Raw genomic sequence first — 17,218 nt, 5'->3', positions numbered from 1 at the left:
ATTTTCGAGAGGAATGTTATGAAATAATGTATGACATGCAAAATGACCCTTATAAATTATGATAAAAGAACCTGGTGGGTTAAAATAGGAAGTATTATCAATGAACAGATAAAATCTACACATAGTGCAGGAATAATGATAGTAGTAAGTTATATTTTGAGATATATAAAGGGGGTACACTTGGTACATGATGCACGTTGAAAAACTTGCATGAGAGAAGTACAAATGATAATGGTTATTGATACTACAGGATGGTGAGTAGGACAAATAATACATATAGAGAGAAGAAAGAAGGTGCTGAAATCACAATAGAGTAAAAACTGAGGAGAAGAATTAACGAACCTCTTCGTTCTTATTCTATAAATTTGTCAAAGATACTGACCAGTACTGTCTAAATGGCTCCGAGCGCTATGGGACTTAACATCTGAGGTCATCAGTCCCCTAGAACTTAGAACTACTTAAACCTAACTAACCTAAGGACATCATACACATCCATGCCTGAGGCAAGATTCAAACCTGCGACCGTAGAAGTCGCGTGGTTCCGGACTGAAGCGCTCACAACCGCTCGGCCACTGTGGCCGGTCCAGTACTCTCTGACAGAAATAAGCTGCACCAAGAACGTGGGCTCACGAAGGATTGGATATTATACAGGTAGACAGATCATGGAGTGACTGATCTATACCATAGGTCGGGTCCATTCACAAGATAAATGACTCGTATCACTTTTATGAAATATTTGGGGGTGGGTCACTTTCACATACAAATAAAAGTAGGTTGTGCTGTACTCACCCAAAAATGGGGAGGTTCAGCTATGATGCAATTAAAAAGAATTTACTTAGGTGTTAATGTGACAAGTGATCACACTAACGAAGAAAATAGCAAACGTAACTAGAAAAGATGACTAAGGAGATTTATATATCCCCAGATGTAGCTCAAAATTTCAAAATGTACTCTGTTGTTGATGAAAGACAAAATAAAACTAACGGATATTCTTGTTCTTAAATATTACAAACCTTTGCGTGTTATACAAAAATAAAAGAAAACATGAAGCTTGTCCTAAAGGAATAAATGTGTGTGTAAAGTTACAAGGGTAACAATCAACCAATGTGTAGTATCAATAATTCAAATTAATCTAAATGTTATAGTGTTTAAGGAATACTTATTAATGGTGTAAGAAAATAATACAAAAATTACATATAATGGGTACTAAGTGACAACCTAGGAAATGAGATACAAGAAAAGATACTAACATTTGTAACAATGCAATGAGGAATAAGGTGAACATCAAAAGGAAATTTAATAAGAAGGCAATTATGTGCCATGTAATAACACCAAATTGTATATTATAAAAGAAAATGACAAAGCGACATCTTTACCTTGAGTATGGAGACATGTAGCATAACAGGACATTGTGAATCAAGTCCTGTTCCGCTGTATGAAGATCTGTCACATCAGCTAAAGATGTTCACAATGTTTAAGTAAAGTGAGGGAGGGGTCAAATATCGACAGATGTGCTGTGTATATCATATCTGTTACTACAGAGAGAACATATGAGGAAAGATGTAGCTTACACTGCATGGAAGCCAGGAGAATGCTAACTACTTGCTGGGCATCTGGTATGCATTCCATGGATCCAGAAGATGTACACAGAATACATGAGATTATGACATTATTATGGAATCTCTTAGGAGAAAAAGAAATGATTTTTTTTTATTTAATGTAATGTAATAACTTTTTTAGTATTACTGTTAGATTGAGTGCACTCTTGTTTGAGTTCTTACATACACACATACATACATTAATCCTTGTTCCATAGATCATGAATACAACATTTCATAATGATGTGGAACGTGTCACTTTAACATAAGTTTTCTTTACACAAAATAATTAACTTTTTTTTCAGTTAATACTTCATATTTAAGAATTCATCTATTGAGTAGCAGGAGTTGTCATTCAGAAATTCTTTTAATTTACTTTTAAATGTTGGTTGGCTATTTGTCAGACTTTTAATACTATTTGGCAAATGACCAAAGATTTTTGTGGCATCATAATTCACCCCCTTCTGTGGCAAAGTGAGATTTAATCCAGAATAGTGAATATCAATCTTTCTTCTAGTGTTGTAGCTATGCACTTCACTTCACTGTTATTTTTGAATTGGGATGGGTAATTAATGTCAAATTTCATAAGTGAATATATGTATTGTGAAGCTACTGAGAATATCCCGAGTTCCTTACATAAATGTCTGCAAGGTGGTCTTGGGTGTGCCCCAGCTATTATTCTGATTACACACTTTTGTGCAATGAATACTTTCTCTCTTAAGACGAATTGCCCCAAAATATGATGCCATATGAAAGCAGTGAATGAAAATAGGCATAGTAGGTTAATTTACTGATATGTTTATCACCAAAATTGGCAATAACCCTAATAGCATAAGTAGCTGAACCTAACCGTTTCAGCAGATCATTGACGTGTTTCTTCCAATTCAATTTCTCATCAATGCACACACATCCAGAAATTCTGAGTATTCTAACTTAGCAACAGACTTCCGTTCATAGCCTACATTCATCAATGGTGTTATGCCATTTACTGTACAGAATTGTATAAACTGTGTTTTGTCAAAATTTAGTGAGAGTTCATTTGCAGAGAATCTCTTAATAATTTTCTGAAAGACATTATTTGCAATTTCTTCAGCTGATTCTTGCTTCTTGGATGTAATTACTATATTTACATCATCAGCAAAAAGAACTAACTTTGCATCTTCATGAATATAGAGTGGCAAGTCATATATATATATATATATATATATATATATATATATATATATATATATATATATATATATATATATATATATAAAAAAAACAAAGATGAGGTGACTTACCGAACGAAAGCGCTGGCAGGTCGATAGACACACAAACAAACACAAACATACACACAAAATTCAAGCTTTCGCAACAAACTGTTGCCTCATCAGGAAAGAGGGAAGGAGAGGGGAAGACGAAAGGAAGTGGGTTTCAAGGGAGAGGGTAAGGAGTCATTCCAATCCCGGGAGCAGAAAGACTTACCTTAGGGGGAAAAAAGGACAGGTATACACTCGCACACACGCACATATCCATCCACACAGACAGACACAAGCAGACATATTTAAAGACAAAGAGTTTGGGCAGAGATGTCAGTCGAGGCAGAAGTGTAGAGGCAAAGAAGTTGTTGAAAGACAGGTGAGGTATGAGTGGCGGCAACTTGAAATTAGCGGAGATTGAGGCCTGGCGGATGACGAGAAGAGAGGATATACTGAAGGGCAAGTTCCCATCTCCGGAGTTCGGATAGGTTGGTGTTGGTGGGAAGTATCCAGATAACCCGGACGGTGTAACACTGTGCCAAGATGTGCTGGCTGTGCACCAAGTCATGTTTAGCCACAGGGTGATCCTCATTACCAACAAACACTGTCTGCCTGTGTCCATTCATGCGAATGGACAGTTTGTTGCTGGTCATTCCCACATAGAATGCATCACAGTGTAGGCAGGTCAGTTGGTAAATCACGTGGGTGCTTTCACACGTGGCTCTGCCTTTGATCGTGTACACCTTCCGGGTTACAGGACTGGAGTAGGTGGTGGTGGGAGGGTGCATGGGGCAGGTTTTGCATCGGGGGCGGTTACAAGGATAGGAGCCAGAGGGTAGGGAAGGTGGTTTGGGGATTTCATAGGGATGAACTAACAGGTTACGAAGGTTAGGTGGACGGCGGAAAGACACTCTTGGCGGAGTGGGGAGGATTTCGTGAAGGATGGATCTCATTTCAGGGCAGGATTTGAGGAAGTCAATATATATCAAATACAAACATACACACAAAATTCAAGCTTTCGCAACAAACTGTTGCCTCATCAGGAAAGAGGGAAGGAGAGGGAAAGACGAAAGGATGTGGGTTTTAAGGGAGAGGGTAAGGAGTCATTCCAATCCCGGGAGCGGAAAGACTTAACTTAGGGGGAAAAAAGGACGGGTATACACTCGCGCGCGCCCACACACACACACACACACACACACACACACACACACACACAAATATATATATATAAAAAATAGAGGGAAACATTCCACGTGGGAAAAATATATCTACATCTACATCTACATTTATACTCTGCAAGCCATCCAACGGTGTGTTGTGGAGGGCACTTTACGTGCCACTGTCGTTACCTCCCTTTCCTGTTCCAGTCACGTATGGTTCGCGGGAAGAACAACTGCTGGAAAGCCTCTGTGCGTGCTTGAATCTCTCTAATTTTACATTCGTGAACTCCTAGGGAGGTATAAGTAGGGGGAAGCAATATATTCAATACCTCATCCAGAAACGCACCCTCTCGAAACCTGGCGAGCAAGCTACACCGCGATGCAGAGCGCCTCTCTTGCAGAGTCTGCCACTTGAGTTTGTTAAACATCTCCGTAACGCTATCACGGTTACCAAATAACCCTGTGACAAAACATGCCGCTGTTCTTTGGATCTTCTCTATCTCCTCCGTCAACCCGATCTGGTACGGATCCCACACTGATGAGCAATACTCAAGTATAGGTCGAACGAGTGTTTTGTAAGCCACCTCCTTTGTTGATGGACTACATTTTCTAAGGACTCTCCCAATGAATATCAACCTGGTACCCGCCTTACCAACAATTAATTTTATATGATCGTTCCACTTCAAATCGTTCCGCACGCATACTCCCAGATATTTTACAGAAGTAACTGCTACCAGTGTTTGTTCCGCTATCATATAATCATACAATAAAGGATCCTTCTTTCTATGTATTCGCAATACATTACATTTGTCTATGTTAAGGGTCAGTTGCCACTCCCTGCACCAAGTGCCTATCCGCTGCAGATCTTCCTGCATTTCGCTACAATTTTCTAATGCTGCAACTTCTCTGTATACTACAGCATCATCCGCGAAAAGCCGCATGGGACTTCCGACACTATCTACTAGGTCAAGATGTGATGTATCAAAAAACAATGATGATGTGACTTACCAACGAAAGCGCTGGCAGGTCAAAAGACACACAAACATACACACAAAATTCAAGCTTTCGCAACAAACTGTTGCCTCATCAGGAAAGAGGGAAGGAGAGGGAAAGACGAAAGGATGTGGGTTTTAAGGGAGAGGGTAAGGAGTCATTCCAATCCTGGGAGCGGAAAGACTTACCTTAGGGGGAAAAAAGGACGGGTATACACTCGCACACACACACATATCCATCCACACATATACAGACACAAGCAGACATATTTGGTCTTTAAATATGTCTGCAATACATTAACCTTATTTTTTACTGTGCTTTTATGTGAATCTTGTGACATGCTAACATTATTTTTCACTGTACTGTTATGGGAATCTTGTGATATTTTCACATCAATAGTACCTGCCTGTCTGAACTTTTCATTAAACTTAATTTCAATCAATGTAGGATGATTGGATACTGATCTTAGCCTAAAAAAAGTACTTGCATGAGTTTCAGTGCCCCCCCCCCCCCCCCCTCTTAAAGATTTGGCTATCATCCCAGCCAGTTTACCCTTCCCTTTTCTATTGAGATGCAGGCCATGACTTGTTAAGTCCCACCTACCAATACCATCAACAGGAACCAAACCTATGTTTGACAAAGCAGCTGCCCGAAGCAACTGATCTAGCTCCATATTGTTCCTCCTGACAGACCAGTTCAATTGGGGCTGGTCATACCACATGAAAGCAGGAACCAAGCCAACATTTGTATGATTCATTGCAGATGCTATTTTCATTATTATTATGTATTAATATAGTAACGTAATGCAGTTAAACTAACGTTAAAAATCAAAACTTGTATACCCAAAAAATTAGGCCTAAGATAGTGTATGCATGATACGTACTTTACGCGTTTTGAAAGGAAATAAAAGATAGAACTTAAAACCTTTAATTCCTCGAGTAGATACGGTACTACTAAATATATGTGTAAAGAAAACAACCTAAATTTTTCACTTAATACTTAAAGAAATGTCTTAAATTTGTATGTAAACCTACGTCTCACATTCCCATGGAGAAAGAATGTATTAGTGTCATGTTAATAGACTGAATTGTAAATGCAGTTATCATACAGACATCTGGAAACAGATGGTTGAAAGTGAAAATACGTGTTCAGTCGTCATTTGATAATTTGATATAAGTCATTATTCAGAAAGCTTTAGCAATATTCTACAACACAGGAGATGCTTCAGAGAAGTCCACATGGCAGTAGTACACAATAGCTGGTCCACAAAATTCTACACGGTGACCAGAATTGCATAGAAGCTAGATTCATCAAAAGAAGGTAATCCTTCAACAGAACACTGTGATGTACAGTACAGGATACAAATAAAATATTACTGAGCAATACCAAACTGAACTAAACCAACTTACACAACCAAAACTCAAATGTACACTTTTTTTGCTATAAGGTGGCTCCAGAGGATAGATTGAGACACTGTTTTCAGCACCTTGGGGACATTATCAGTTTAGACAAATGCCATTTGGTTTAAAAAAATCATCAGCAACATTTCACTGGATGTTGGCGGAGTGCTGAAAGGAGTAAAGCATCATCAGTGTCTGGTATATCTGGTTGACATAACCAGCTTTTTGAGAAATATGCATGAACAGAAGCAACAACAGGGAAGTATTCAAGAGGTTACAGCAGCCCATTTAACACCAAGTACTGAGAAATGTCACTTTGAATTGGAAGAAGTGAATTACTTAAGCCACATAATTAGTAAGTATGGCGGGAGGGCTGATCCAAGATTGATACAGTTGGGGTAAGATTATCCAGTACCAAGAACAATCTAGAACAGATTTTTTTGCTATAAGGTTACAGTCTTTTCTGGGTCTCGTAAACTACTATAGAAAATTTGTAAAGGGATCTGCGGATATGGCACAGCCTCCTACACAGTTATTAAAGAAAGGTATCACATTTGCATGGTCTGGTCTGAGGAAGGTCAGAGAGTGTTTGTCAAATTAAAGTAGGTATCAAGGTCAAGTCCAGTGTTAGCATTCCCAGATTTTCAGAAGGAATTTACATTATCATGTGATGTGTCCAACCATGCTATAGGGCAAGTTTTGAGTCAGGAGGTCACTGGAGAGGAACGCCCTATTGCTTTTACATCAAAACAATTGAATGGAGCTGAGAAGAATTATTTTAGAAAGGAGAGTGAGATGCATAGTGTCATGGACAGGGTAACATACTTCCAGTGTTAGCCTGATGGAAGCAAGTTTAAGATAGTGACAGTGTGTGCTGCTTTCAAGTAGTTACTAGGTCTGAAGGAACCATACAGTAGACTGATGAGATGGGCAGTAAAACTCAGTGAATTTGTGTATGAAGTAAACCACAACCCACAGAGGAAGAACAGAAATGTGGACACATTAAGCAGTAATAGCAGTGATTCAAGCACTAGGTCAAGACCTTGCTGAGTGGCAAACAACACAGAGTGCCCATGGAGAGTGTAAACAATGTAGCAAGCAACAGCAGTTTGGTATGTATGATGGATTATTGTGTAGGAATACTAAATAAGACAATTGGTGGTTGTACCAGTGAAGTGCAAGCAAGTGGTGCTGGGGTAAATGCATGACTATGTTTTATCTCACCATGAGGGATGTGGGGCAATGAGTTGGAGGGTGGCACAAAAACGGTGGTGGAGAGGAAGGAAAAGTGATGCCAATCAGCATGTCAGTAATTGTGTACAGTGAGTACAATGGGCAGATTTTGAATCGGAAACAAGTACTATTGTAGAAGCTGCCAGAAGCAGCTGAACTATTTAGTTTTATTGGGGTGAATGTGTTAAGACCATTCAGCCGAACACCAGCAGAAAATTGTTTTAAGTCAACCGTCAAAGATAATTTTTCTTGACACACTGAGATGGTGCCCATGCAGTCACAGTTGTGCAACCGTTGGTGAATGGATGAGTGTTGAAGTTTGGGCGCCAGAGGCAATAATTATGGACCGAGAAATGAACTTTATGTCAGATCCGATGAAGGAATTGTATCAGTTGCTGAAAGTGAAGATGTTAAGAACTACTTCACTCCATACTCAACCAAATGGAATAACAGTGCCGTTCACTGGACGATTGGGAGGATGCTTAGTTATTACATGAACTCCCATCATATGTCTATCTTTTGTAGCCAGTGCATATAATTCAAAACTACACACTAGCACAGAGTTTTCACCATTTGTTTGGTGTATGATAAGAAGATGCCATCACCACTGACTATGATCAAGCAGGAAGGAAACAGGATTGGAGAAACAGTTTGAGAATTTATGAGTATGGAAAGAGAAGTGTGGAAGAAGGTCCAGCAAGAAAACACTAAGGCATCTGAAAAGCAAGAGTAGACAGTAAACATGTGGGGATGTTACCACAGTACAAAGTGGATCAGTGGGCTTTGTTGTCGAGTCCGTATACTCTGAAAGTGAAGATGAAAGTCACAGTACCAGGGCCCGTAACAAGCGACTGCAACCACATCACCTGTGAATGTGAAGCTAGAATTGCCTAATAAGTCACCAATTGTACATATCAGGCATATGTGACAGATCAAAGGTGTGCCAGAAGTGATTCCAGGGGGAATATTAGTGGAATAAAGAAAGGAAGCAAAGACGAAGAAGTGGAAGAATAAGCAGCAGGGAAAGGAGGTCCATGTACCTCATGTACCACAGGCATTAAAGCTGAGGAATTAGTCAATGTTGCCATGTGGCAAGGAAGGGAAGGGAAGGGAAGGGAAGGGAAGGGAAGGGAAGGGAAGGGAAGGGAAGAAGAATGCTAATTTTGGTATTGCTGTACCTCTTCACCTGGAGAGGAGTAGGGGCATTGTGAGATCATTGCCTGGACAGGTCTGTATGCACTATAACTGTCTGTTTGCACATTTTTGACATGGTTCTTGCATCTTCGGAAATACCATTTTGACTATCTGTTACGATGATTTGAAAATGTGTCCCAGACCAAAACTAGTCATCATGTAAATAAAAAAAATTGCTTTTGTTGTACTGATTAACCGAAGTTGCTAATCTACAATTATTCCAGCTTGCTAGATGTTCTCAGAGGAGTTTTGTTTTCCAGGCAGCAGGGTATGGTATATCTAGCCATCAATGGTCTTTAAGTTTTGTATTCCATGTACGGGAGCTGCAAAAAGAGATAAGGAGATCGGAGGAAGTGTTTTCAGGTTTTCAGCAATTAGCAAGAAGTAATAGAGTGCTTAGGGAGGACCAAAAGAACAAATGAAGTTGCTCCTGGCATATGCATGCTTGAAGGAGTAAATGCAGGAAGTGGTCGGAGTAGTGTTGCATGACTCACGAAGGGTAAATAAAAAGGAGATGGACAGATGCTGGAGGCAAGTTCCTGAGGACCATATTTGAGATAGTGGACACAAGTGACATAAGTGAGCTGAAAATGATGATGGAAGCCACATGAAAATTAGCAAAAGAGAATAGGGTGACTATGGAGGGACATTCCACACAAAGTGTGATTTTGGAGAGTGGCACATTGAACAACACATGCATGCTACAACAGCCTACTAGGGAAGTAATGGATTATGCCTGGGTATCAGTCAGAACTCTAAACTGGGATTTAGAAACAGTTCAAGCACGGACGGAAATATGAGATGCAAGAATAACTCTGGCAAGACTACTGCAGTCAGTAAGGGATAGTATCTGGAATGCAAAAGTTGAGTTGATGAGGTTGCAGGACACCATTTATCAGGCACTACATGGGCAGTTACGTTTGGGCTTGTCACCCGAGCAATATGCGAAGGAGTTGAGAAAAGCGTGGGGAGAATTTCTACCAGAACTACAATTCTACTATCACCAGAGCCTGTTAGACAGAACTTTCCTTTCAACTACCATGGAGCGACTGTGGATGTAACAACAGATCATTGTACTGTACATGTCAGTAAAGATGCAGGTAGCAGACAAGCACACATTGCTTAAGTGTTACACAGTGCACAGTTTTCCAATATGGTTAGAGATAGTTGGCTAGTGAAAGAGGATGGGATGTCACCAGTGGTGGAAGATGGGGATTGGCATGTGGTGTGACTCTGGGTGAGCTACAGCAATGCCAAAGTTGTGGTCACCATGTGCCCTACATACGAGGTCCAGATCAGTGGCAACTCATGCATCTCACAACTGTTCAGGGCCATAAAAAGGCCTTGAAAACGAAGCAATACTTTCAGAAAGCTGGTTTACAAACTCAGTGTATAACAACATTCTAGTTGTTGCTAGCTGCTCAAGGGAGCAAGGCACTTGGAGTTGAGACACAATGGTTTGTTTAATCAACAGAAATATGTGTGATATTATGGGACCAATATTTCATTTACCAGCTTCAATGATGGGAATTACTCTGTTAAAGGTAATGCTAATGCAGCTAGACAAACCTCTGGGATGTTGTCTAAATGAAACCTAACCTTAAATGACACCTGGAAGCCAAGCCTTATCCAGTCAGATGATAGCCACGCAGGAGGGGTGAATCACTGTTGAGAAATTAATGCAGCGTGTGAAACAGTATCAGGAAGGTAGACATTGGGTACACTATGATCTTGAGTGTTGCAGTTCCTAGTGTCATAATGACTCTGATTTTGCTGTGTATAAATTTTGTTTATCTGAGATAATTAGCCATTCAGAACCCAGTCAGTGGGTAGTTCCAGTTCCCAAAGACTGGATTTTCTGAGCAAGAGATGAAAAGTACATATACGGAGTGTGAAGAAGGTGGAGATCAGTCATAAGTAATAGTGTAGTAAATGTAGAGTGTTTAACAATAGTCAGTCAAGCAGTGTCTACGATGGGAAACTGGGTCTTCCCTGTGGAGGGAGAGGGGAAGGGGGTAATATAGTGTTCCCACGCAGTTTTAGTGAAATTAGTGAAAAGTGGTAAGAAAGCCATGGAATGTATTGCAGTAGCAAGCACAGGTGGGTAGCCCAGTATGGCGACATGTGGGTCACAATAACATATACACAAAAGGACTGCTTGTAAGGCTAATTGCATTCAAAGGAAAACCGCACTGCACACTGGTAATAGTCAGAGAAGGCACAACAATGTCACCATACTGTCGCAAGACTCTAGTTGGAGCGAAATGACTGGGGGCTAGGTTACAGGGTAACAAAAGCGTCCCAGATCTGTTTAAATAGGTCTGGATTTTGAGGCAGTTTATTTTGGAGGTTAGCAGTACTACGATGACACCATGGATATGCCAGAGAATGGGATGACTGGGCATCACCAGCTGCAGCCACGGGTTTGTGAAAGGATAGGGCCAGCTGCTGCCAGCACTGAGCTACTTGTGGGACATGGTACCACAGAGCTGCTGACATGCTGTTCACTACTTCCAATGTCTGACACCAGCCGGATGGCAGCAGGGCACGTCCCATGTATAGCAATTTCCATGGGCCACTGCAGTGAATACACGTGGGGCTGAGTCGCTAGGAGGGGTCACAACAGAAGGAGTGCACTGGGGAAGCTTGGGGCTGTGACCTAGTGACAAGCCATTGGTCAGCCTTTCGTAGCATCGCAGGGCACTTACACATGCGACTCATCTCCCAGAAGGAAACAGCTGTCCACAAGCCACTGCCAGCCAGGCTCGTAGGAGAGAGGCATGTTTGCCTCACCTAGTTAATGATGCAATGTGTATTTAAAGTTGAATAAAGCATTTCTTTCAGTCAGTCTACTGGGCCCTCTGACCTGTTACCAGCACCACTCAACCTGCTGGGTGCTGCTGCACTCAACCCTACACTTTTGTGCATGGTTATTGTTGCATCATTTTGACAATATGGGGACCTGTCAGAAAGTCTTCTTTCCTGATGCTTACAATTTGCAAACAAATTAAGCATACACATTGTTTAAGATTTTACACTGAATATAAACTCTATCTATAGGCTTCAGTTCAAAAAAGTTCACATTTTTTAACTATTCCAAAACGATATAAGAAATCAAAAATCACTTAAAGTCTTTGTTTTACATATACATACTGTTGTCACTCTTCAGTGCTGAACCATTTTCCAGGCCAATTTCCAGTACATCTACTGATGAAGTACCACACCAAAATGATCTTGAAAATGGAAAATACCAAGGTTTTGGTACACCATACATGCCTGTGATCAATAAAACATAATATATTTTCATTTCAGAAACAAAAAGGCTTATACATTTGTCACAAGTTTTCTTATATTATGGAAAAATTTCATAATGAATTGCTTGCCTGGATGAATTGCTTCTATGTAGGTAGCAAGAAGAAAGTATACAATGGAGTCAAATACCAACATAACCATCACATAACGCAAGTTATAGGAATCCTGTAGAAGTGGACTTCTATTATAATTATGCCACTGTATTCCTATTCCTGATTCCTCATACTGAGCAAAGTAGGAGCAGCCAAATCCAAAGGCTACATTAGATATCAGGCTCTGAAACAAGAACAAAGTTGACTTGTTACATGAGCTCAAACTAAGGTAATTGCTCTAGTACTGTAATAAACATAAAGACATCCACAAATCCACTTGGAGTCCCACAGATTTAAGATAACATACAAATTATATCATAGTTAAGGATAAATTATCATCTCTAATCTGAGATACCCATGTTTACAAGGGCGAATATATATACTCAAACCGCTACCTAGCTGGGTCAACTATGCTCCAGAAATAGAAACAACACAAAAGACTGATATAGAGTATGTTTTTTACAAGATGAAAGCACAGAGAAATACTTACATGGTTATGTATCAAACATGCCAGCAGGTAATAGTGCCAAGGATTAATAGAATAGATTTATTCTGGTAGCGAAAAAGCAGTCTTTGAATCCAAGGGAAACAAGAAAAAAAAAAAAAAAATCAGAAAAAGGAATGGAGATAGCTAACGGAATGAACAATGTCAACAAGTAACATGGGAGAACCCAACAGTGTGCTGTACATGTCCCCAAAGTCAAACTGACAAGGACAAAAATAGTGTAATTATAAAAAGAACGGAACCAAAAAGCCTATTTGTAAAATAAACTGACATTAACACAGAAATTTCATCAACAAAACTGAGAATGATGCACAAGAATGATTATAACCAATTTACAAGGTAACGGCACATGATAATCAAATAAGTGGCTAGAACACTATACGAATTTATAGGAAGTCCTACATAAGGAAAAAGAATAACACCGAAATAATTACGTGGAACCAGTTAACTATGAAAGATGCCAACAGTACCAATATGAAACTTCTAAAATACAGATATACTACCTCCGATGAGATTCCAACATCAGCACAACACACGCTACTAAAAGTGTTTAATCCCCGAAGAATGCCAAAGAGCTTAAGTAATGGCTGTGTTTGAAAAAAAGATATTAAAATAACTGCGAAAACTGCAGTCAGGTCGCTTTCACACTAGATAATATAAAGATTTTGAATGCTTATTGATATGAGTTGAAACTAATTGCTGCCATCATTTAAACAAATGAACAGAATGGTTACAGAACAGAACATTTTATTAAAAACAATATTTTTTTACCGAATTAAAGTGTAAAAATGAGAATACAGTTTAATGAGACTCGCATTGTCTTTACCGATTTTTAAAAGGCCTTTGACAGGGTAGATACAAAAAACCTATGGTCTACATGAAAGTAAGAGGCTTTCCAAAGCACTTCAGGCACAGCCAGAAGTCTATGTAGAAATACTAACAATAAAGCTCAACATACCATTTAAATCCACTAAAAACAAATCAGGGTCTGTAGTAAAGTTGTAATCTTCCTTCAATATTATTTAACTTTATATTGATGATATTCTCAGGTAATGGAACTATAAGGTAAGAAAGAGCATTAAAATTGAATCACCACCCTGCCATTTGCTAATAATCAAATTACTGGGTGGCAAAGACAGCAGCAACAGTAGTGGTTTTTATAAAAAAATAATTGAAAAAGCTATTTTCCAATTGGATTTGCTATTATTGTCACCAATTATCTACAGCTGTGAAACTCAACACCCTTCTCACCGACGTACTAATCAAATTCTAATTTATGAAAATTACCTTAGAAATACAAATACAGCATGAGCAATGTTTGTATTGCATTAATACCCTGTTCTGCCTTTTGCCCATGCCTGCCTGTAGACACTTGGCTTAAGCAAACAGTTACATAAGCTGCGGTCCAGCTCTCTGCCTGTCCACACATGTGCTGTTTACCCACCCCTGCCCAACTAGGTTCCAAGGCATCAAGTTGCCTACAAGTGGGCATGTAAGATGGAACACCTTGCAAGTAAGAGAAACTGCAAAAAGCATTTGAAGTAAATGAAAGAAGAAACTTTTCCTGCTGTTGTTGTTGTGGTCTTCAGTCCTGAGACAGGTTTGGTGCAGCTCTCCATGCCACTCTATCCTGTGCAAGCTTCTTCATCTCCCAGTACTTACTGCAACCTACATCCTTCTGAATCTGCTTAGTGTATTCATCTCTTGGTCTCCCTCTACGATTTTTACCCTCCACAATGCCCTCCAATGCTAAATTTGTGATCCCCTGATGCCTCAGCACATGTCCTACCAACTGGACCCTTCTTCTAGTCAAGTTGTGCCACAAATTCCTCTTCTCCCCAATTCTATTCAATACCTCCTCATTAGTTATGTGATCTACCCATCTAATCTCCAGCATTCTTCTGTAGCACCACATTCCAAAAGCTTCTATTCTATTCTTGTCCAGATTATTTATCGTCCATGTTTCACTTCCATACAAGACTACACTCCATACAAATACTTTCAGAAATGACTTCCTGACACTTAAATCTATACTCAATACTAACAAATTTCTCTTCTTCAGAAACACTTTCCTTGCTATTGCCAGTCTACATTTTATATCCTCTCTACTTCGACCATCATCAGTTATTTTGCTCCCCAAATAGCAAAACTCCTTTACTACTTTAAGTGTCTCATTTCCTAATCTAATTCCCGCAGCATCACCCGATTTAATTCAACTACATTCCATTATTCTTCTTTTGCTTTTGTTGATGTTCATCTTATATCCTCCTTTCAAGACATGGTCCATTCCGTTCAACAGCTCTTCCAGGTCCTTTGCTGTCTCTGATAGAATTACAATGTCATCGGCGAACCTCAAAAAGTTTTTATTTCTTCTCGATGAATTTTAATTCCAACTCAGACTTTTTCTTTTGTTTCCTTTACTGCTTGCTCAATATACAAATTGAATAACATCGGGGATAGGCTACAACCCTGTCTCACTCCCTTCCCAACCACTGCTTCCCTTTCGTGCCCCTCGACTCTTATAACTGCCATATGGTTTCTGTACAAATTGTAAATAGCCTTTCGCTCCCTGTATTTTACACCCGCCACCTTCAGAATTTGAAAGAGAGTATACCAGTCAACACTGTCAAAAGCTTTCTCTAATTCTACAAATACTAGAAACATAGGTTTGCTTTTCCTTAGTCTATTTTCTAAGATAAGTCGTAGGGTCAGTATTGCCTCCCATGTTCTAACATTTCTATGGAATCCAAACTGATCTTCCCTGAGGTCGGCTTCTACCAGTTTTTCTATTTGTCTGAAAAAAATTCGCATTAGTATTTTGCAGCTGTGACTTATTAAACTGATAGTTTGGTAATTTTCACATCTGTCAACACCTGCTTTCTTTGGGATTGAAATTATTATATTCTTCTTGAAGTCTGAGGGTATTTCGCCTGTCTCATACATCTTGCTCACCAGATGGTAGAGTTTTGTCATGACTGGCTCTCCCAAGGCTGTCAGTAATTCTAATGGAATGTTGTCTACTCCTGGGGCCTTGCTTCGACTTAGGTCTTTCAGTGCTCTGTCAAACTCTTCACGCAGTATCGTATCTCCTATTCATCTTCATCTACATCCTCTTCCATTTCCATAATATTTTCCTCAAGTACATCGCCCTTGTATAGACCCTCTATATATTCCTTCCACCTTTCTGCTTTCCCTTCTTTGCTTAGAACTGGGTTTCCATCTGAGCTCTTAATATTCATACAAGTCTCTCTCTTTTCTCCAAAGGTCTCTTTAATTTTCGTGTAGGCAGTATCTGTCTTGCCCCTAGTAAGATAAGCCTCTACATCCTTACATTTGTCCTCTAGCCATCCCTGCTGAGCCATTTTTCATTTCCTGTCGATCTCATTTTTGAGACGTTTATATTCCTTTTTGCCTGCTTCATTTACTGCATTCTCTCCTGTTATCAATTAAATTCAATATTTCTTCTGTTACCCAAGGATTTCTACTAGCCCTCATCTTTTTACCAACTTGATCCTCTGCTGCCTTCACTACTTCATTCCTCAGAGCTATCCATTCTTCTTCTACTGTATTTCTTTCCCCATTCCTGTCAATTGTTCCCTTATGCTCTCCCTGAAGCTCTCTACAACCTCTGGCTCTTTCAGTTTATCCAGGTCCCATCTCCTAAAATTTCCACCTTTTTGCAGTTTCTTCAGTTTTAATCTACAGTTCATAACCAATAGATCGTGGTCAGGGTCCACATCTGCCCCTGGAAATGTCTTACAATTTAAAACGTGGTTCCTAAATCTCTGTCTTACCATTATATAATCTATCTGATACCTTCTAGTATCTCCAGGATTTTTCCATGTATACAACCTTCTTTCATGATTCTTGAACCAAGTGTTAGCTATGATTAAGTTATGCTCTGTGCAAAATTCTACCAGACGGCTTCCTCTTTCATTTCTTACCCCCAATCCATATTCACCTACTATGTTTCCTTCTTTCCCTTTTCCTACTCTTGAATTCCAGTCACCCACGACTATTAAATTTTCGTCTCCCTTCACTACCTGAATAATTTCTTTTATCTCATCATACATTTCATCAATTTCTTCATTATCTGCAGAGCTAGTTGGCATATAAACTTGTACTACTGTAGCAGGTATAGGCTTCATGTCTATCTTGGCCACAATAATGCGTTCACTATGCTGTTTGTAGTAGCTTACCCGCACTCCTATTTTTTTTATTCATTATTAAACCTACTCCTGCATTACCCCTATTTGATTTTGTATTTATACGTTTCCTAAACAAGTAATAAGATACCATAAAGCAACGAATTGGCATGTAGGCTGAAGACTTAATTATCAATTGGTTGAAAACCTCAAAGGTAATTGTGGTTTTGATATTCAGTTGTATAAAGCTACAGATAACCACAATGATGCGCGTCTAATTTTTTACATCTGTCTTATATATGACATCAAACTTTCATAGAGATCTTCTTTTCTGTATGAAAATAA

At 39.4% G+C, this 17,218-nt stretch overlaps 1 protein-coding gene across 3 annotated transcripts in view; it reads right to left on the bottom strand.

Moving 5' to 3' along the window:
• LOC124777985 (ATP-binding cassette sub-family A member 7-like) overlaps positions 1–17,218 on the bottom strand; it is a 594,849-nt gene that overhangs the window by 379,224 nt on the left and 198,407 nt on the right. For all 3 annotated transcript variants that reach the window (XR_007015818.1, XR_007015819.1, XM_047253552.1), the window contains exons 18-19: positions 12,203–12,407; positions 11,973–12,095 (exon numbers count right to left, since the gene is read on the bottom strand). Coding sequence is in view for 1 of the 3 variants with exons in the window: in XM_047253552.1 (XP_047109508.1) it covers positions 11,973–12,095; positions 12,203–12,407 (328 nt within the window). In the remaining 2 variants the exon portion in view is untranslated. The remainder of the gene's footprint in view (positions 1–11,972; positions 12,096–12,202; positions 12,408–17,218) is intronic.

This window comes from Schistocerca piceifrons, chromosome 2, assembly GCF_021461385.2.
Source record: "Schistocerca piceifrons isolate TAMUIC-IGC-003096 chromosome 2, iqSchPice1.1, whole genome shotgun sequence".
Classification (NCBI taxonomy): domain Eukaryota; kingdom Metazoa; phylum Arthropoda; class Insecta; order Orthoptera; family Acrididae; genus Schistocerca; species Schistocerca piceifrons.
The sequence above is the reverse complement of the archived record's forward strand: the minus strand, read 5'-3'. Positions and strand labels throughout refer to the sequence as shown.